The sequence below is a fragment of the Etheostoma cragini genome, chromosome 7 (genome assembly GCF_013103735.1).
Source record: "Etheostoma cragini isolate CJK2018 chromosome 7, CSU_Ecrag_1.0, whole genome shotgun sequence".
Taxonomy (NCBI): Eukaryota; Metazoa; Chordata; class Actinopteri; order Perciformes; family Percidae; genus Etheostoma; species Etheostoma cragini.
This window is the reverse complement of record NC_048413.1, coordinates 1508171-1530277: the sequence shown is the minus strand read 5'-3', so window position 1 is coordinate 1530277 and position 22107 is coordinate 1508171. Positions and strand designations below refer to the sequence as shown.

The 22107-nt window shown below is 40.0% G+C and overlaps 2 protein-coding genes across 4 annotated transcripts in view; both read right to left on the bottom strand.

Moving 5' to 3' along the window:
* Positions 1-10324, bottom strand: part of hnf4a (hepatocyte nuclear factor 4, alpha) — a 28309-nt gene extending 17985 nt beyond the window's left edge. The window contains exon 1 of one of the 3 annotated variants that reach the window (XM_034877155.1): positions 10294-10324. In XM_034877155.1, the coding sequence (XP_034733046.1) occupies positions 10294-10309 (16 nt within the window). In that variant the 5' untranslated portion in view covers positions 10310-10324. Of the gene's footprint in view, positions 1-4254; positions 4437-10293 lie in introns of those variants that run through there. The other 2 variants (XM_034877157.1, XM_034877156.1) reach the window with 2 other exon arrangements.
* Positions 10325-12867: 2543 nt separating this feature from the next.
* Positions 12868-20292, bottom strand: r3hdml (R3H domain containing-like). Its single transcript, XM_034877322.1, has 6 exons — positions 20190-20292; positions 18519-18863; positions 17301-17419; positions 15802-15904; positions 14780-14895; positions 12868-13113 (listed from the first exon to the last, which is right to left on the bottom strand). Exons 1-6 carry the CDS (start codon positions 20193-20195, stop codon positions 12981-12983), a joined length of 822 nt encoding a protein of 273 aa, XP_034733213.1. The 5' UTR covers positions 20196-20292; the 3' UTR covers positions 12868-12980.
* Positions 20293-22107: the final 1815 nt, after the last annotated feature.

Genomic DNA, 22107 nt, shown 5'->3' with positions numbered 1-22107 from the left:
TTGTGAGCACGAAATAAATAAGCAGTTATTCAAGCCGAAGCCGAATATTTGGCTGCAGCTGACAACAGCTGGCTGCCACGTAGCTGTTAAATCCAGCAGGAGGCTGGCATGTTGACATTTTTGATGGGAGAGCGCTGTCTTATAATCAGTCACCCAAACTCCTGCCCCGGGGCTAAAAGTCAAAGGATCGCCGAGACCTGATGTAACACTTGTGTGATTCTCCCCTTTGAAACTTCAAACTCCAGTTTGTGAACAAAGTCCTATATCTTCGGAATAGGAATCTTCGACCACTGGCCAAACTCCATTTGCAACCACTGCCTATTTGTACCTTCTCCTCAATGATTCCATTTCATTTCCCCAAGTCCGATCACAAAGGCAGGCTGCAGGGGAGCAACATGAGTGTGAGAAATAAAAAATAAAAACAGGAACCAGCAGCTGGGAGGAATAGAGGATCATGGCGGCCCGGTGGAGGAGTTAATAATAATGATGTGGAATACGCACTGTTTGGGGACTTATTTAGGTTCTGTGTGAGAACGCTGAAGCACATGGGGAACTGTGAGTGTTTGGGCAGTACCATCCAGGAGCGTGTTGATGGTGATAAGAGTGAAACAGAAGGAGACAATGTGCTGGCTGCAGCAGGTTTGAGGCTGCTGTGCTGCAGCAGATGGAGGAGATAGGTGAGTAGGGTGTCATGGCAAAGACCTTGTCAACAGATAACTATCTGCAAATAACATCGCTTATGCAAGCCCCTGTGGCTGACTGCGGGAGTATCATGTTTTTCTATGCCACTGGAATATTATCACTAACTTTCATTGCTTCCGATGACACAGATTGATCCTTATGCTAAGATCAAATGACGTGTGTTAGTCTTCCAGATTGTGTCACAGTGGAAACTACTTTTGTACTGCTCAGCTGTTCTGTTTCTTTTTTTTCCTGTCAAATAAGGACTCCACATCTCCAGTGAAGTTAATCTGACCTCAGAGGCCAACACATTGTGTAAACCAAAGCCAATTGCATCCCATTATGGTGATAATTTTATAAGGGTTTCGTGCTAAAATGACAAATGTAATCACTGGTTTTAATCAGTTGTGCCAATCAGAGGCCTTTCCATGTTAATGAAAATGATAAAAATGAAATGGTTTTGGTTTCTCTTCAGACATATAACCTTTGAAACCTTTTTAGGGGGATGTGTTCATAACAGAGTTTTATAAAGATGATTTCAATAAACTGAAGACGGAATGTCGTCAAAAAAATTGTTAAAATCGTAACTTTGAAATAACAGAAGAGTTGTGATATCGTTGTCATCCATGTTGACTATTTGGTCTCAGGGTAATGATAGCCTGCTTTGGCCTATTTACTTCTTCAGCATCTTTTAACATTACTGGGTGATAAACAGTTAGGGTATGCAGTTGTAGAAGTATAATATAATACTATGATATTTCTTTCCTTTGAAATTTATTTTGACACTGTGTGCTGTCTTTGTGTCTAAAATGTCCTTATACAATGTACATAAAGTACAGCAATACTGCATTTTAGTGCATTTCTTTATAACTTTTGCACGAGAAACACAGCTTTAACTCACATGCACAATCACTAAAAGTTTTTCTTTATTTCACATATTTCCCTTTTGTTCCAAAATAACCCTTCCACACATCCACTTTGGGAAGTTTCAAGGAAAAAACAATGTTCTCAAGATAAAATCTCTAATCTACCAAAAACATGTTACACATAAGTCAGACAGAAAAACTCAAGTAGCCTCCGTGACACCAAATAAGTAAACAATTGCTTCAATAAACATGGAGACCCATGCAAGACGTAAATCAATCACAGCGGGTGATAAGGCGCTGTAATCATTAACTCTGTTCTGCTGAGGATTCATTTTGACTGCCGGGCCAATCAGCCTCCGTCAGCAGCTCTGCTCCGAGCGACTTTATCTCGGAGATTCTCTGTGAGGTCCTCGGGTCAGCACGCAATCCATTAACCCCCGCAGCTTGAATAACAAGGCACTAAATATTTAAAAATCCAACATTATCCTGTCGGCACACAGAGCCAAAATCTATAGGACGTTATTTAAGATTGAAAAATAAAAACAAAGGATTTATGAGTATTCGTGATTACTTTGAATGCACACACACTATAATGGAATAGTCTGCTGACCAGTGGTGGAATGTAACTGAGTGCATTCACTTAAGTAGTTTGAAGTTCTTGTACTTTACTGTTCTTTTCATGCCACTTTCTACTTCTACTCCGCTACATTCCAGAGAGAAATATTCTACTTTTACTCTACTACAATCATCTGGCAGCTTTAGTTCCTAGGTACTTTACACATTAATATGTTAAGACATGTAGTTTATGCAATCTGATGTTTTATTTTAAATGAAACTAGCCAACAATATAAGGGCCTACAAGTCGAGCTGAGATGATTGGGCCATTAAACACACAGCTGTTTGGATCCTTTACACTTAGGATTTTTCTGCATCAAATACTTTGACTTTTAATACTTTTAAAGGCCTACAAGGTAAATAGCATGTTCTCTTGTTGTACAAGATTAATGTTTTATTGTATACTGTCCCTGTCTTGAAATTACATACATAGTACATTTTCCTGATGATACTTACATACTTTTATTTAAGTAACGTTTTCAATGCAGGACTTTTACTTATAACAGAGTATTTTTACAGTGTGGTGTTGGTACTTTTACTCAAGTAATGGATCTGATACTGTATCTTAAGTCTCTTTTATATAGACCTTAGTGGTCCCCTAATACTGGATCTGTAGTCTCTTTATATAGGCCTTAGTGGTTCCTAATACTGTATCTGAAGTCTCTTTTATATAGACCTTAGTGGTCCCCTAATACTGGATCTGTAGTCTCTTTATATAGACCTTAGTGGTCCCCTAATACTGTATCTGAAGTCTCTTTTATATAGGCCTTAGTGGTCCCTAATACTGTATCTGAAGTCTCTTTTATATAGACCTTAGTGGTCCCTGATACTGTATCTTAAGTCTCTTTTATATAGACCTTAGTGGTCCCTAATACTGTATCTGAAGTCTCTTTTATATAGACCTTAGTGGTCCCCTAATACTGTATCTTAAGTCTCTTTTATATAGACCTTAGTGGTCCCCTAATACTGTATCTGAAGTCTCTTTTATATAGACCTTAGTGGTCCCTAATACTGTATCTGAAGTCTCTTTTATATAGGTCTTAGTGGTCTGAATACTTCTTCCACCACTACTGCAGTATCAGATCCTCCTGTAACCTTTCCTCAGACAGTTTAAACACTCATTAACTCTTTGTTTTTAACTCAGGTCTTTCTACCTGCTCAGGTGCATGCTGCTCTCTCCTGGTCTCCATGCGTTTGAACAACTCTGTCGTCTAATCAGGCTCTTATTTTGCATTTCAACGTCCCAGGCCTGTCAACAGTGGTGGAGGAAGTATCCCAAAACCTTTTCTTAAGTTAAAGTCCTGGATTCTTATTTCTTTTGTTGAGTAAAAGTGCAAAATGTGGGTGTGCATTCAAATTGCTGCTGCAGACCTGTGGAGCTGTGGTGGTGAACTCAGATTCTTTACTTAAGTAAAATTAGCATTATTAAAATATTCTTCTATTACAAATAAGGATTAAAATCGTAACCCCCACCATCCCCCTGTAAATTACACCTCCATCAGTACATTAGTTAAAAGTGCTTTGCTGGTTTCCACCACTAAGTAAAGTACCTTAAATGTATTGAGTACTGTATAGTTGTACTCAAGTCTGGTACTTAGGTGTTGTAAGTGACCTTCTGTGCCTACCAGTGGGACATTAAAATCACGCCTTATACTGCCATCATGTGGACGCGTAGCACACAAAGCACACACACAATTCACTGCAACAACCACACCACACTGCCACAAACTGTCGACTCACTGAATACAATATTCATGACATAGAATCCAATAATTGGGGTTGCTAAGATATTGTAACGTATTACACATTACTTAAATATTTTCCTCAATAAAGCCGCTCCTACCAACAGGCAACATTTAAAGCTTTCCACTTGTACAGCGCGTTTCTGTCGGAGGATTCAAGCAGCAGTGAACCAGAAACACACAATGTACTCGTGTGTTTAGTGTGTCAGCTTCCAGCAGCTTTGCTTCTCATAGCTCACCGGTTTGAACGCACTTTGAACAACACCAGCTTGTTGCTTGCCCTCCATTCTGGGACCAATCACACTGATTCCTGATTCTCAAAGCTCTCTCTCTCTCTCTCTTTCCGTTACCTGTGTCTGGGTCGATGAAGCGCAGCGTCCCATCCTGGCCATACATCCCGCTGAAGGCCGAGCCCTGACAGTGAGCCAGCCAGCTGCGCGAAGGCCCATGAGCCTCAGCGGCTCTCTCAGGCCCGGCCAGGCTGAGGCAGGCTGGGAGGAGAAGCAGGGCCACTGTTACTGAGTACTGCTGTCTGGCTTGTAAGGGCCCACAGCACCCAGGGCTGATCCCCCTAATGCCTGTCACAATGAGATTTGATTGGAGACTTGAACACCCGGATTAAAAGTGTCAAGTAATACCAACCCCCCCGAGACTTTCTGTGCCATAAAACCAGAGGCTAATGCATCTTTCACGGTTGAAAAAATTAGGAAATCAGCTGGGCCTCCAACTAATTCCAACACGCACACACACACACAAACACACATTTCATTATTATCATCACATCTGTCTATACATCTTTTTGGACTGTTTTCTCTGTGCATTGTCTATTTGTTTTCATCTTAATTATGTCAACCTTTGCTCTACTAGAATAATTTTTGGCACATTCCTGCCTAGCTATTTCATATTTAAAGGGTACATTACATATATTTTTTCGTATTTTTATTGTAATTTTGCTGCTTTCAAAAGTGCTTTGAAAAATGAATTTGAAGGTTTCCATGAACACTGACAGGAGCCATTTTGCCACCCAATGAGAGCTTTTACTGTTGCTTCCTTAACTACATGTTGCTGATGAGACGTCACTTTAGCTGATTCTGTAAAATCATGATGGACTTTTTGCTTTTGCTACGAAGTAAAAGATCTCAATACTTCTTCCACCGCTGTCTTCAGTTCAAATAGATTTCAGTCGATCAATGCAAACGCTGAATAAATGCACTGCATCTGTTTTTTAAAGACATTTTTAGGTACTGCATATAGGTTTTCTCATGATAAATCCTCCTAACCCACAGAGCAGCATGTAGGCCACTAACAGTGGACCTTATTCACCAAACCTTCTTAAAGGTCCCATGACATGGCGCTCTTTGGATGCTTTTGTATAGATCTTCATAGTCCCCTTATACTGTATCTGAAGTCTCTTTTATATAGACCTTAGTGGTCCCCTTATACTGTATCTGAAGTCTCTTTTATATGGACCTTAGTGGTCCCCTAATACTGTATCTGAAGTCTCTTTATATAGACCTTAGTGGTCCCTAATACTGTATCTGAAGTCTCTTTTATATAGACCTTAGTGGTCCCTAATACTGTATCAGAATTCCAGCCACTAGAGCCAGTCCCACAATGAGCTTTCCTTAGTATGTGTATCGGTTTACACCTATCACCATTTCTAGCCACTGGGGGGCCAGGCAGGCTGGGGGAACTCATATTAATGTTAAAAAACCTCATAAGGTGACATTTTCATGCCATGGGACCTTTAAGAACAAATTTCTTGTTAAATCCCACTTGTACAGTTTTCAAGAAGATTCCGGCATTCCCCAATGTTTTCTTATTTTGGGATTTGTTCTTAGATGAATAATTAAGTAATATTATACCTCCACTTCAGAATTACTAACGTTTTTTCTCTTTTGGAGTTGAGGCCTCCACTGTCTTTTCGACCTTTCTAAACAGGAACAGGTGCTAAACAGGAACAACAGGCATGAGCTTTCAATTTCCGAAGACATTGGGATTTATGATTCTGAGAACACACCTGCGAACAATTCTGCTGTTTAAAGACACGTCTTAGCAACTTTCATAAGAACAAATTTCAGATTGGAAGATATTGGTGAATGGGGGCCCATTTTGAATGAGGCACACCTTGCTGTGTTGACAAGATGTTGTTGTGAGTCATTTGAACCGCTAACTCCGAGGGTGTGTGTTGAGGCGCCTCTCTGTGGCCCTCTGTCAAGTCGTTCAGCTTTGTGGGCAAACACATATCCGCTGAGGAGCTGTTGAACGGCTGCTGTTCTGTTTGCATTCAGCAGGAGATTCTGCAAACAGCAGAGCTCGGGAGTTTGTCCAGGTTGTGACCGTTGGGCAATTAATCCCACATGTCTGACACAAGTTGTGTGTGTTGTAGGAAACCCTGCTAAAAACACTCGCTCTTTCCTGAATATGAACTGGAAGATGTCAAACAAACTGACTTAAGTTATCCCAACCAATCCCAATCAAGCTGCACAACGAAGCAACTTGCAACCAATACAGCCGCACTGTAATTAACACAGTCACTTTCTAATATGTCGTATTGACATACAGTCATGCATGTCCTTAGATGCTTTGCTGACCTTATGTTGGTTTGATGTTGATTTTAAGTTGATTTTCGAATGGTTTCTCTGTTACATGCTTGTGCTGTTAAACAAGAGTTTGTAGCACTGTGTTTGACACAAATTCCCTCTCTGGGACAATAAAGTCTGTTGTATTGTATTGTATTGTATTCTATTCTATTCTATTCGGTTCTATTCTAAGAGGACGGTCTGTTTCATTTTCTCTGCAGCGGAGTCTCTGACGGCGGTTTTGTGAGACATAACTGCCATACACTACTCTGATTTTGAAGAAATTGATCAAAATCTTTGACACGCTTGGCTTTTATTATTCATATTTCGGAATTTGCAATGCTTGCTAGAGTCATGTCAGCACAGGTTTGAAGAAAACAGCGTTTTGCAGTTTGTTTGGACAAAGAAGTATAATATAACCCGATCTAGGCCAAAAAGAGGCTTAGTGCAAGCAGCAGCCAAAGAATGCATTTGTAACATAAATGTCCTGCTTTTGGAAGATTTGCTGAGCATGCTGTGTACTGGATAAACAAACCCTTTTAGAAAATGTTTGAGAGACCATTCATGGACGACAGAGGTGGCTAATGCAAAGGCTTTAAAAATCAAGGGCATGTGACACATATGTAAAATTCAATTTTCTAGTTTGGACTCCTTTTTTATAGCATGTAGTTTAAAGGATAAGGCAAAAAAAAACGTGTTAGTCCATCTATAACAAACATACTTTCTCCCCTGTCTGTGGCCCATTTGTACCTACTAAAGACATATCCTTAACCCTCAAGTTGTCCTCGGCTCAAATGTGGCCCATTTTTTGTGTTAAAAAACTGGGACATAAGCCCTGAAAATGTCAACATTAGAAATATAAAAAAAACATCAAAGAAGCACCCACAACATTGAAAAAGTGACAAAAATGTCAAAAAAAAGCGATAATAGTGTTTCATGGTGGACTTGAAGAAAACAAGGGTTAAAAACAGGTGATGAATGTCCGCTGTCATGTTAGAAAAATGATCAGTTATTTATAAACATATGGGAACTGTAGTTTATGACAAACTATTAATAGCTAACAAATGTAATACCCAGTTAATACTCCAGTGAGTATTTGGGGCAGCAGGTGTATGTGGGATTGAGTCCGAATAAAGCACAGTGTGGGTTCATGTTGAAGAAACCCAGAGCAACAGTATGGCTTTTTAATGTTTTTTTGGAAAACAATATAAGAAAAATAAAGAACATAACCAGACGTGCTGATTGCGTTGAACGATGCCTCAGATTGTATTCGATGTGTGCAATGCCATCATTTTCTAAAGAGGATTATCCTCAACGTGATCAGATCTTTGTGTGGTTGTTCATATCTTGTTGACAGCGATATTGTCACTTTTCCCCCCAATGTATTATCATAGTGTAATTACTGGCATCATTGGTAGTTTAATATGAAAGATTTCAAATGCCTAATAAACACAAATCAAAATACAATACACATTGTGTGCATGTCCTTTTTATGTAGTATATGCATTAACTGTGTCATAACTGCATGATTATTTATATACAATTATTTAGCCTTTTGTCTTTCATAACTGAATGAACTGAACTCTGACCTGAACCTAGTCAAACTTTGACATGTATATTTGCTCCTTTGAATATTTGACCGATAGAAAAATGGAGAAACTGAGGAAAAAAGGGCTTTTTTTAGCTCTTGCACCATGTATTTTTGTTGAACCTCCTCTTATGGAATATCCTACAATCTGCTCCACAACAGAGGCATTGTTTGCCGACAGATGATGAGGCAAATACATTTTTTGAAATGAACATAATGATGAATACATCTTCTTAGCATCCGATCTACCAGGCTTGTTTGCATGATCATCAGAGGCACTGTACCTGCGTCCAGCACTTAGCCGGGCCCGAGACAATTGTGATTGTTTTAAAGAAATGCCAACATTTTCTCCCATCCCAGAATGCTGTGTGGACTGGCCAGACCTTCATTTGCCGAGCTGTGGAAGAAGGTCTGGCAGACTAACAGCAGCCCGGATCACCAACTAGCATTGTAAGCAGTTACAATGTCACTAAACTAGAACCAAATGTTTTCACGCCACAGTTAAAATGCCATGGAGCTCAAAAATGCAACTGTCACATGTGATCTGTTACTTTTCTCCATGTGCGATTTGGTCCGTGCTGTACCTGGTGGGCCGTCCCGGCCAGGTCTCCCTCGGAAAAGAGATTTCAATCTCAAGGGACTTCCTGGTTAAATAAAGGTCAAATTAAAAAATGATAATAATGCATTAGATGTAAGGCGACATGCAGTGAAGAATACAATGTCACAAACTGGCTAAAGGTGGAACAGAAGCGCCTAAGTCCCTTTCTGTTGCTGGGCCGTTAGCCTTTTTATTAATAGAAATAAGATGCTGCAATAGATTGCAGAGAAATGGGGTGAGCAAGCATATGGATATGGCTGGGATATGTCTAATTATAGGTGGGTTAACATGACCAGAAAAAATCAATAATAACATCTCTCCCAGGCTTTCACAATAACATGGATCACACAGCAATATCTGTTCAGGGGGAAACCAACTCTTTAGCCACATTCATCAATATTTGGGTAATTTTTTTGTCATTTGGCCAGACCTTTGTAAATATTTGCATCTCCTCATCCCAATGTGACATGCAAATCATTCAACGAATGACCACAGGAGTAAAAACCCAACTTCCATCAACCGCTGTGTCTGAAAGCCGCTTTCATTGAGAGAGTTCATAACAGACATCGCAGGAGGAACGTACTGTAAGAAGTCTGCAGCAGCAACGTGAAGAGAGTACAGCATCACATACTGGAGCCATAATAAAATATTAAGCTTCTTCATATTTCAGGCTTTACAAAGAAGATGTTTTCAGCCCTTCAGGTTCCAGAATAAAACTAACTTTTCAAAACTCCTTTGTGTATCAACTGCCCCAACAACATCCAGCTCAAATCCTTTCAAATCATCCTCTTATCCAGTGGTGGAATGTAACTAAGTACATTTACTCAAGTACTGTACACTAACAGTATATTTGTTGAGCCATTTGTACTTTACTTGAGTCTTTCTTTTCATGCATCTTTCTGCTTCTAATCCTTTACATTTCAGAGAGAATATTGGACTTTTTACTTCACTACAGTCATCTGACAGCTTTAGTTACTTAGATTTTTTCACATGAAACACATGTAGTTTATAAAATCTGATGTTTTATCATAAATTACAGTACCCAACAATATAAGGGCACACAAGTCCAGCTGAGATGATGAGACCATTAAACACACACCTGTTTGGATCTTTTACACTTTTTCTGCATTGAGTACTTTTACTTTAAATACTTTAAGTACATTTTCCCAATACAGAATTTTACTTTGGAAACACTTCCAATGCAGGTTTTTTACTTGTAACAGAGTATTCTTACAGTGTAGTATTAGTAGGATCTGAATACTTCTTCCACCACTGCTCTCATCCCCCTGAGACTTGATATAGTCCCAACTGCTCTGACATCTCCAAACCCTTTGAACCCTCATCACCATCACCATCAAGCCCAGCTGCCGTGGCCTTTCCTAACAACCTCCACCTCGCTGACACACCTCCTGGATCACAGCCGTGTGAAAAGGGCAGACACAAATGGCGATGATGCTTCCACTCTGAATCTGCTCAGATCCGGCAGAACTCTGGAGCCGCTGCACAAACCGCCGACAGAGAAAGGAGAATCAAGCAGCCGCCATACTCAACCTTTCTTCCCCCCACTGAAACCACCGGGCCGACATGAGAAAAACAATACCTACAATAAGTGTGTACTCACCAAATGGAAGTTCCATACTTGAAGTGACTTGTGTGTTTACATTGACCATTTCGTCCTCTGCTTCCTCTCCAAGATGCGTTTAAAATCCGCTTTTTCCTCCCTCCACATAAAGGTGTAAAATGTGGAAGTTTGGTTGCTGCAGTGGGAGAAGGCTGTTGTTGGTGCAAGGTAAGGCCGGTGTTGCCGCTGTTATCTTATTGATTTTCCTAATCTGGGCAAATGTGGGTGGGGAGGTTAAACAGTAACCAGGCTCGTATGGACACCAATCTATATAGCAGCTGTAACTAAGGCAACATGATGATAGAAACTCAAATAGACATGAAGTTATGATGTGCGTTTCCCCTCTTTCTCATCCCCAAATGGCAGTTTTTCTAGACACAGATTAGGAGTGAATAGGAACGCTGGATTGGAAACTGTATTCATGGTAAAAGGAGAGAGAGAAAGCTGGAGGCTGGAGAGTGACAAAAGACAGGAGGAGTGGAGAATGTACCGAGGGTGGGAGCGGACTAACTGGGGATGACGAGTGACGTCACCACTTTTGTTTTGACCCAGGAGAAAATGTTGCTGACGGATATAGAATGGCCTGAATCACCTGTGGATGGCAAAACACCCACCGACATCTCATTTTAAAACCTTATTTTCAGTCTCCTGGCTGAAATGGAAATGTCCCACCTGTTACTTCACAATGGTCATTTTGCACCATGCAGATCCATCTGATACAGTTTACAAATTTCACAAGCAAGTTGTTTTCTGAGGTGTTTAACATGACAACCTTGTACAATCGTGTAAATATTGGACGTGATGAATTAGACATCGGATTGATCACTTTTCACATCATTGGTAAACAGCATGAAAATCCAAGGCATTCTTGTTGAAGAAAATATTTGAAAAATCCTTTATTGACGCGGCTAATGCATAGCAAAAGGTAAAAAATACGCACCATTGCGTTGCAGCACACATTAGTTTTCAGGGTGTTTATGTAATTCACAGTCTCTTAAAGAATAATTTGACACCTTTTGCCTGTGTACTTAGAGTTTGAGAAGATTGATCGAATCTCCTGTCTACATTAAATACAAAGCCACACCTCGCAGTCAGTTAGCTTAGCTTAGCATAAAGGCCGGAAATGTTTAGCAAACTAGCTAAAGGTGGAAGAGATGCGCCTGAGTCCCTTTAGCAGGAGTGATAGCAATATGTTGCTGCAGTAGAGCGAAGAGAAATTGGGGGGGGGGGGGGGGGGGGGGGGGGGGGCAATGCTGTGTGGACTCACCAGGTTCTGTAAATGCAAGACCACAGTATGCATAATTCATTCATAATACATAAGCTGCCAAATAAAAGGTCATTGAAGTCACCAAAGTGCTTTGGTGCTCTTTAATTCAATTTCAATTTTATTTATAGTATCAAATCATAACAAAAGTTGTCTCAAGACACTTTACAGATAGAGCAGGTCTAGACCACGCTCTATAATTCATAAAGCCCCAACAATTCTAGTAATTCCCCCGAGAGAAAGCGTTTGGTGTGACAGTGGCGAGGAAAAACTCCCTTTCAGGAAGAAACCTGGGACAGACCCAGGCTCTTGGTAGACTGAGTCTGACGGTTCCGGTTGGGGGGGGATGAACTGTGACTAAAATTAGTAGTCGTAGTAGTTCATGTCATAGCAGGGCGCTGCAGGGCGTTATAGGGCATGCAACTACTGTGGCGTGCATAGCAGATCATAGGTGGACACAGGTTCTTCACACTTTTGTTTCTTATGCTGCGTTCTATTATTTATCCAAGTAGGAATTCCGACTAGAAAGTCAGACGCTGCCTAGCAACACGCCCCCTTTTCCTCGGATTTCCGAGCTCGGAACAACCCTTGTGGACCCTGAGCAAGAATTTCCAATATTTGAGGCCCGAGTCGGATCGTTGAGGATAATAGAACGCAGCATGAGGAACTCGGTTCTCTGGTTGAAAATGGTATCCATATCTAATATTTTACATGTTTGCTACGTGTGTGTGTGTGTGTGTGTGTGTGTGTGTGTGTGTGTGAACTGGTTGGAGGCCCAGCTGATTTCCTCATTTTTTCGACCATAAAAGCAGCATTAGCCTCCGGTTTTATGGCACTCGTAGGGGTAAATGGAAAGATTTAATGAGGGGAAAGGCAGGACAGAATACTTCCTGCAGCAGCAGTATGTAAACACAGAGTAGGCTGGTGATTATATATAGGGATGATACCATAGACATGGATGATACTGCATCATCAGTCATTTTTAACACTAATGTTCTGTCACGGGGAAGCGTAAATTAAACACATTCACTGGATGGATTTGACATGCTGAACATTTGAATATAGGTTCAAAAGAGGATCAATAACACATCCAAGGTCAGAGTAAATACAATCTGTATAAAAAAGTGCTTAATTTTTGGGTCAATGCCTTTCAATGTCATTCAAACCAACAAATTCATCAACAAAAAAGTGCAAAAACTCTCCGTAAATGTCTTCAAGGAGTATAACAAGTATTTCACCCAATGAAAGAAAATGTACCACTACATTAAAGTGTGTAAAACATTCGTTCATCAAGATTTAATTCAAACATAGTGGTAACTGGCCAGCTGCTTCGTTGAGTTGTGTAGGGGGACTTCACACGGATTATGACTTTGTCTTTTGTCTCTGTCCAACATTACAAACACATTTCAAACCCTGTGTTGTGTTAAGTTCTTGAGAGTCTTTTGGGTTTTCTGTTATGTGAGCATTGGTTTCTCCAGCAGGAGCCGCCGTAGCTGGACGGACAGACGGAACAAGGCTTCCCGCTCTTATAGGGAGCCTCGCCCACCCAGTTTCCCCTGAAACACAAATCAACACTACGTTAGCTGTAAGGCATGTTACATGTTGGACTAATACCTATGAAAGCAGGGATCTTCAACAGGGGGTCCAGGGCCCCTAGGGGGACCTTCAAATGATTGTTCAATTTTGAAACCTTTTTAAAAAATGAAAAATTCATCCAACATATTAATAGCACATATAAATCCTGGCCTGTAGGTAAGGTAGCCATCCACGTACACAGTTCATCCTAAGGATTCACATGACATGACAAAACATGATTTATAAAATCATACCAACAGTTATTAGGCTATTTGAATAGGTCAGTGTTTTTTAGGCTAGCCTACAAGTTATAGTTTGCCCAATTTAATTTATACATTTTATGTAGTAAGGGGTCCTTGCTTCGTCTTTTTCAGTTAAGGGGTCCTTGGCTTAAAAAAACGTTGAATACCTCTGTAATTTCTTTCTTCTAAGTTTATTTTTTGGGGCATGAAAGGGGGAGAGAGATGGGGGATGATACCCAGGTTGGATTTGAACCCGGACCACTGCAGGAGTACGCCAACACTCTTACTGGGTGACCCTAAAGACCCCTGTATTAAAGGATAAGACAGCACAACAACCCATAAAACAACTACATTCTCACTGCCAACGTGTCCAACACGAGGCTCAGAACCCCTCGGGGTCTCTGGGAATCCCTTTGGTGTCATTTTTCAACATGCTTGGTCAGGATCCGTTAGTCAGGGTTAGGAAAAGATCAAGTGTGAGTTTAAAAGATTTTAGTTTTACGTTACACACGGGACACAAACATCATCAGACATCAACCCCAGTCTCGGGGGTGAAAGTTTGCATGTTTGACCCATCGACCCCCCAAAACTGCCTCATTATGCAGAGCATATTACCTTGTCTAACAGCGCTGCAGACCAGCAGCTGCTCTGCCAGTGGTGTATACCAAGACTCCTGTACCGAAAGCTTTCTGGCTCCTTTGTAAGGGCCGTTTCAAAGCTCCAGCCCCTAGGAGCAAGGAGCGAGCATCTCTAAGGAGCTATGATCCAGGACACACGAGTGCAGGCTTCCAGAAAGCCCCGCAGCCGAAAGCCGTTGCTAACTCCGCCCATTCAACAGCCTGATTGTATTTTTTCACAAAGTCAAACTCTTCATTTAACCCTTGGGTTGGTTTTCCATCAAAATTGAAAGTCAATACTTTAGTTGATGCTTTTTAGTCAATGTTTTTAACCTTTTCTTATGTTTTTGTCCCTTTTTCCTACACTTTTTTCAATGTTTGTCACTTTTTTGGACGTTAACAGTACATAACACTAACTTATTAACTATAGTTTTACAGTTATTTTTGGAATTTATGGTCAACAAACCAAATTTTTAGGACATTATACTTAATGTTGGAGTCAGAAAAGCAGAAATTAGGAATTATTTAGATTAAAATTAAAGAAATGTATGTTGATGGATAATCACAGACTGGAATATTTCAACTTTTACTCAATGCTATTTCAAAAGCACTCCAAATGTTATAAAATTGAATAAGACGCCCCAAAATGAATGAAAGTAGAAATTTGTATTTGCCAAAGAGCGTTGTGTGGAATCAATCATGTTATTTGGGGGAATTAAAAAGAACATTGAAATAAGAAAACGGGTCAATTTGACCCGAGGACAACATGAGGGTTCAGCTCTTCTTACTTTATGGAGTAGTTGCAGACCAGCAGCGTCGCCTCCCTCCAGGTGCTCCCAAACACGTACATGTGAGAGCACTTCCTGACGGCACATCCCACTCGGTTGGTGCTCGCCCACACCATCTGAAGAAAAACCCATTTAAACAATTATATCTATAAATTGAAATCTTATGACTGTACAGAAACAACTGAGGTGGGTTTAGGGGGCTGGATCTTAGATTTATCGATGAAAAACAACAACAATTAATATTTCTTTTGGACCCGTCCCCCTCAAAATCTCAAAACAAGATATTTATGTCATTGTGGGTGAATGTGTCTCCATTGTGTCTACATAAAAGGTTGTACAGCCAATGAACAAGTGAGCTGGGATCAGGCTGCAGCTCTTTGGGTGCTGAGGATTGGGGCATCATGACATTTAATGCCCCCTCTGGGTTTCAAATATTAAAATACATTTGATCTGATGACACGGGAGTCAATTTGTGATGCTCCACCTCTCATGCCCAGGTCTATTCTGTTCCTCAAATCGGGCGTATTTTTTCTTTCTAGCAACAGAGAAATGCCGGTTGTCCTCTCTGCTGTATATCATCCTCACAATATTATTAACAGCTGCTACTCTCAATGATGTATTTTCATTTGTTGCCAGAAAAGCATGAAATATAATAAAGGAAATGTATAAAACTGGGACGAGATAAAGGGGAAAAATACCTTTCACACTTTTCTTAAAAATGTCAGGCCATCCTCCCTTCAGCAAGACCAACCTATTACATATGTGAGCCCTCCCCCCCCTCTTCCTTTTCTGCATCCCAATCCCCCCACCCTGATAATGTCATACAGTCCCTGAATAAAATAATCACGGAAACATGATTCTTTGCCATCTTCCTCTTCATTCATATCCATGTGAACAGAACTTTCAGGAAAGTTAAGTAAACCATGAGCATAGACCGTTAATTGGGAACTCTGAACTCTTTGAGTGCACAAAATGAACAAATCCACCTGGAACCCCTCCTCAGTCCAAAGGAGAAGCTCTACCTGGGTGTAGTGGGAGCACACCGATCCACTGCATCTGCTGGGGAAGGAGAAGTGATGCCTCTCCTCGTACCAGGACTGGACCAGATCAGTGATGGACTGGTACCTGTCACCAGTGGTGGAAGAAGAATTCAGATCCTTTACTTCAGTAAAAGGTGTGTGTTTAATGGTCTACACATCTCAGCTGGACTTGTGGACCCTTATCTTGTCGGCTAGTTTCATTTATAATAAAACATCAGATTTTTATAAACTACATGTGTTTTGTGTGCAAAAATCTCAAGGTCCCATGACATGAAAATTTCACTTTATGATGTTATTTAACATTAACATGAGTTCCCCAAGCCTGTTTATGATCCCCCAGTGGCTAGAAATGGTGATAGGTCTCTATAAAAGAGACTTCAGATACAGTATTAGGGACCACTAAGGTCTATATAAAAGAGACTTCAGATACAGTATTAGGGACCACTAAGGTCTATATAAAAGAGACTTCAGATACAGTATTAGGGACCACTAAGGTCTATATAAAAGAGACTTCAGATACAGTATTAGGGACCACTAAGGTCTATATAAAAGATACTTCACATACAGTATTAGGGACCACTAAGGTCTCTATAAAAGAGACTACAGATACAGTATTAGGGACCACTAAGGTCTATATAAAAGAGACTTCAGATACAGTATTAGGGACCACTAAGGTCTCTATAAAAGAGACTACAGATACAGTATTAGGGACCACTAAGGTCTCTATAAAAGAGACTTCACATACAGTATTAGGGACCACTAAGGTCTATATAAAAGAGACTTCAGATACAGTATTAGGGACCACTAAGGTCTATATAAAGAGACTTCAGATACAGTATTAGGGGACCACTAAGGTCTATATAAAAGAGACTTCAGATACAGTATTAGGGACCATTACGGTCTATATAAAAGAGACTTTAGATACAGTATTAGGGACCACTGAGGTCTATATAAAAGAGACTTCAGATACAGTATTTGGGGACCCCTAAGGTCTATATAAAAGAGACTTCAGATACAGTATTAGGGGACCACTAAGGTCTATATAAAAGAGACTTCAGATACAGTATTAGGGACCACTAAGGTCTATATAAAAGAGACTTCAGATACAGTATTAGGGGACCACTAAGGTCTATATAAAAGAGACTTCAGATCCAGTATTAGGGGACCAGTGAGGTCTATATAAAAGCATCCAAAGAGGACCATGTTATGGGACCTTTAATGTGTAAAGTAACTAAAGCTGTCATATTTATGTAGTGAAGTAAAAAGTAGAATATTTCTCACTTAAATGTAGGGGAGTTGAAGTAAAAAGTGGCATGAAATAAAAAAAGACTAAAATAAAGTACCTCAACATGTTTACAATACTTGAATACATGCACTTAGGTATGTTCCACCACATCCAACACACACGGTTGTATCATTATATAACCTGTATTTAGTGAATATTAAGACCGTCAGCCTCGAGAGCTGGTTCTCTTGGCTACCTTCCTGTAGTGACGGACAGGTTCTGGCCCACGTATCTCATGACGTGTGTCGGACCGTGATCCCAAACGCATCGTGAAGCCCAGGAGTCGGCCAACTCGGCGAGTCCCTCGTCCCAGAGCTGGGGATCCGCCAAAGAGAGAGGAAAAAGAGAGAGAAGCAGAGGTTGTTGGGGTCAGATTCAATAATAAAAATTATATTATGAATCGACTACTATAACCAATATTACTTGCCATTAACTTTCACGTTTAAAGAAGGTCACAAAATATGTAAATGGCCATAAACTGTTGGTATTAAGCTTAAATTAAAGTAAGAAAATATCATATCTTTTGTGTATTATGTATCAGCTTTGCATGAAAATATCTATTCCCAATATTTGCCAAAATTTACAAAGAAAAAAAGTGAACAGTAAATAATCCAACATAGTGACAATATATACTGTAGATAGATATAGCAAATGTAGACATGGTGAAAATATAGTACATAGTACATATAGCTACAGTGATAATATAGTACATAGTTTATATGGATATAGGGATGATATAGTACATAGTATCTATATATACATAGTATATACAGAAATAGTGATGATATAGAACATAGTTCCTATGTAATAATTATTTACTTAAGTTACGTGTACTATTAAACTGAATAATGGGTAAAACAAATGGTATAGACTTATTTGGGAGGAGAAATTGTGCGTAAAAAATTACTACAACACCGATACAGAGCATTAGAAGTAACTGTATTAAACTGAGTACTTTATACACTGCTGGGTCATGTGACTTAACTCAAGCTTTAAAAAATGTAGTGGAGCAAAAAACATGATATTTGTCTACACAATGTAGTGGAGTAGAAATTTAAAGGGATGGCATAAAATGGAAAAAGTCAAGTCAAGCCAAGGGCGTAGCTCTGGGTTTTCAACATTGGGGGGGGTAGATCTCCACCTTTAGGCAAAAGTTTAATTTTGAGCATCAAACACTTCATTTCTGGTGAATTTTTCTGTTTGTGCCTTTTCTGCATCAATTTACAGGTATTTATTATTCGATATTTGGGGGGGTGCAATGGCCAGTTTTGATCATTGGTGGGGGTTGTGACCCCCCATCTTCCCTGTGTAGTAGCCCTGTGAGTAAAGTACAAGTACCTTCAAATGTTACTTGAGTAAATGTACTGTTACATTCCACCACTAGTCCCTGGTCTGATTCCCAGAGTTCCCTCACCATGAACTCCATATTAGCGGCGGGGGGGAAGACCTGGGAGCGGACTCGGTTGTGGTAATCCAGAAGAGCGTTAATGTCTCGTGATGAAATGGCTCTCTTCCGTCTGCCGGTGGGCATCCTGAAGCCTGAAGCCCGGGTCATGTTGAGCGGCTCTGGCGCAGCAGGAACTCCCACGTGAGGCATCACCCGCAGGGCGCCAGCCATGTGAGGCATCACCCACAGGGTGGCAGCCATGTGAGGCATCACCCACAGGGCGCCAGCCATCTGAGGCATCACCCACAGGGTGGCAGCCAACAGGAGCTGAACACAGGCAGCACCCATCGGAGGCCACCTCCCTGCACCACACTGGGGAAGAGACACGGTTCAGCTGAAACACTCATTTCCTGGGCTAAGGTCTTCTTTTTCCCACTGGGAAGCAAACTCTTGAAAGTCCTGTGTCCATCCTCCCCAACCTCATCCTTCGGCTCATTTTAGATAGAAAATATTGAAACAGGGGGTTGATTACCTTGATCTAGCAAACAATTGTGACAAATCTTGGAATATGAATGCATTACATTTGCATTACTAAACAAGATGTTAGTTAAGTCCCATAGCTCCTTTGGTACCAACACAAAGAGTCATTCATTATCTGTTTACAGTGTATACTATGCTAGTACAGGAGGAGTTAAAGTTGTGACAATGCTAAATAGGAAGTTTTATTTTTTTAAATAAAGTGTAATAATGAAATGACAGTTAGGACACTGTTCATGTATTTGAATCCTTCATTTGAGAGGTTGGTGCTGCCATGTAAGCCAAGTCTGTGCTAAATTCAGCTCATTTAGATAGAAACTAACAGGTGGTTTATTAACCTGACATTAAAAAAAGAATGACACATCTTGGAATCTGACTGCATTACATTTTGCATGCTGGCAAAGTCAAACAGTACCTGTTGTCCTTTTAAAAGTCAGTGATTGGTTGGGATGACATGATTAAAGTGATTCATCTTTCTGAGCATTTAAATTTCCTTTAACCGTCTTTTGCGTACTATATAGTGTCTTAATGCCCCCCCCCCCCCCTTCGAACCTCAGCGGCTTTTGCTTGTGGACCAGACAGGTGCATCAAATCTATTGCATTTGCCTTTGCACAAGAAATAAAAGCTATATTTGTATATGTAGATATGTTACTATAGCAATCTGTCTATCTGCCTATCTATCTATCTATCTATCTATCTAACTATTATCTATATATATCTATCTATCTATCTATCTATCTAACATCTGTCATGTTGACATGAAAATGGAGGTTTCACTAGTCAGTAGTTGTCCACAGATTCCATTACAAACAATGAAAAGTAACAAGCTTTCCACTAAAACATTATTTAAAGGCAAGTGTGGCAATACTCCCTTAAACAAATGTAAAGAGTTAATTTGGCCAAAAAAACAAAAAAAAAACAGAATCAACCCGCACCATTTAAATTCATATTCCCTGGAGTACATACTAAATGACTGGGGAAAGTAAATAGATCAGAGATCTGTTTCTTGGAAATGAACAGTTACTGCAAAGGTAAATGAAAGAACACAATGATGCACTCACAATCTCCAAGAAAGCCATTTCAAGTGTGTTATTAATCAGTAAGGCAGTCATCAGCCAGCACACTCGTTACATAAAGAGACAAAAAGCTGCTTCACAAACCTTCATCAGTGGATCCTTTCCCAGAGAGAAGCAGAGGAGATCCTCTCTTCAACACCAGGCTCTGCAAACAAGCCAAGGTCCTGCGTGGCGGGGATTTAACCGGGAACACCAAGCCCTCCTGGACGCTTGTCCTTCAGCTGAGCAGTCTCTGGCTCTTCCCTGCGCTCCACTGTAGAGAAAACCAACTACAGGAAATTGCCTTTCAGACCAGAAGTCATGAAATATTTTCATTGTTTACACTGTAAAAAAAAAAAGAAACGGTCAAATGACAGGCAGCAGCAGCTGCCAAAGAATCTTTAAAATTAATATATAACACCTTCATTAAAATACATAATACGTAATTATTCAAGGTTTTTGCGCAAAACGTTTCTTTAACAGATTTTGTTATGGCATAATACTATCAACAGGGTTGTTATTTTGCATATAATGTCCATGATTTTGCAGACTTTCGTACACAATTTCCAACAACACGTAAACGTGTTGAGTTACTTTCCATGAATTTAGGATTATTCATTTTTTGTGTCGAGGTTCTACATCATGTCTGATTTCTTGGATCAAAGAAATGTGCAACAACTTACTCTATCGCCCACATATTAATCTTAATCTCACTTTGTAAACGCATACATCATGACACCGTGTGGACGATGTAGATTAAAGGACAATTTAATTGTGTAGTAATGTACAGTATCATCAACATTTCCTATGAAGGACATATTTTATATAACACCTGTGTCATATTATATAGTTTAAGGTTCAGCTTTGTTGCATTATAATACAGGAATGCACAATGAAACCCAACTGCAGCCCCCCCCCCTCCACACAAAAATGTGTTAAAACATATTCAAATCATTTTTTTGGGGGGGGGGGGGAGGGGGCATTTTAGCCTTTAATAGACAGGACAGGTGCAGACAGAGAGCGGGGGGAGACGTGCAACCAATGGCCACAGGTCGGACTCGAACCCTGAGTGCAAATTCTCAATTAGACAATTATGTAATAATTGTTACAGGCCTACCTGAAAGAAGACGAGCCACTCAGGTGAGCCCTCCGGAGTGGACCCTTCAAAGGCTTCAGGTCCCAGACTTCCACACCCAGACTTTGGGACGGGGGGTCTAAAATCCACACAGGGCTCCATCAAAGAGGCTGTGGGGGCCCCTGGCACACAGCGGGTCAACAACAATTCAGGTTCACCTAAAACCTGGGGGGGGGGGGTCGTGTCCTGTTGTTGGTCTTTGAGCTCGGTCTTTTGATTTACCTGAAAGACCCCTTCACATAGAGTACTTCTTTAGTCAATCTTTTGTGTTTCTGTTTTGTTATTGAGAGAATTAAGAGCATTATTTTTATTATTATTATTATTATTATTATTAATATTATTATTATTATTATTATTATTATTGTTATTATTGTGGGTTCTAACTAGTTTCATCAGCTGGATTTGGTCAGTTGTGTTTGAATGAATGAATGAAAGCTTTATTTCTAACTTAAAAATAATACATTAAAGGTTAACCCTTGTGTTGTCCTCATGTTGTCCTCATGTTGTCCTATATCGATGTTCTTTTTAACTCCCCAAAATAACATGATTGATTCCACCCAACGCTCTTTGGCAAGTACAAATCTCCACTTTCATTAATTTTGGGGCGTCTTATTAAATTTTATAGCATTTTAACAATTTTAAGTGGTTTTGAAATAGTATTGAGTAAAAGTTGACATATTCCAGTCTGTGATGATCCATCATTGTGTACATTCCTTTATTTTTAGTCTAAATAATTCCTAATTTCTTCTTTTCTAACTCAAACATTAGGTATAATCTCCCATGAATGAGCTTTATTGACCATAAATTCCAAAAATAACTGTGACAAATGTGGGGGAAAAAAGCATCAAAAGTGTTGAAAAAGGGACAAAAACATAGATTTTAAACTGT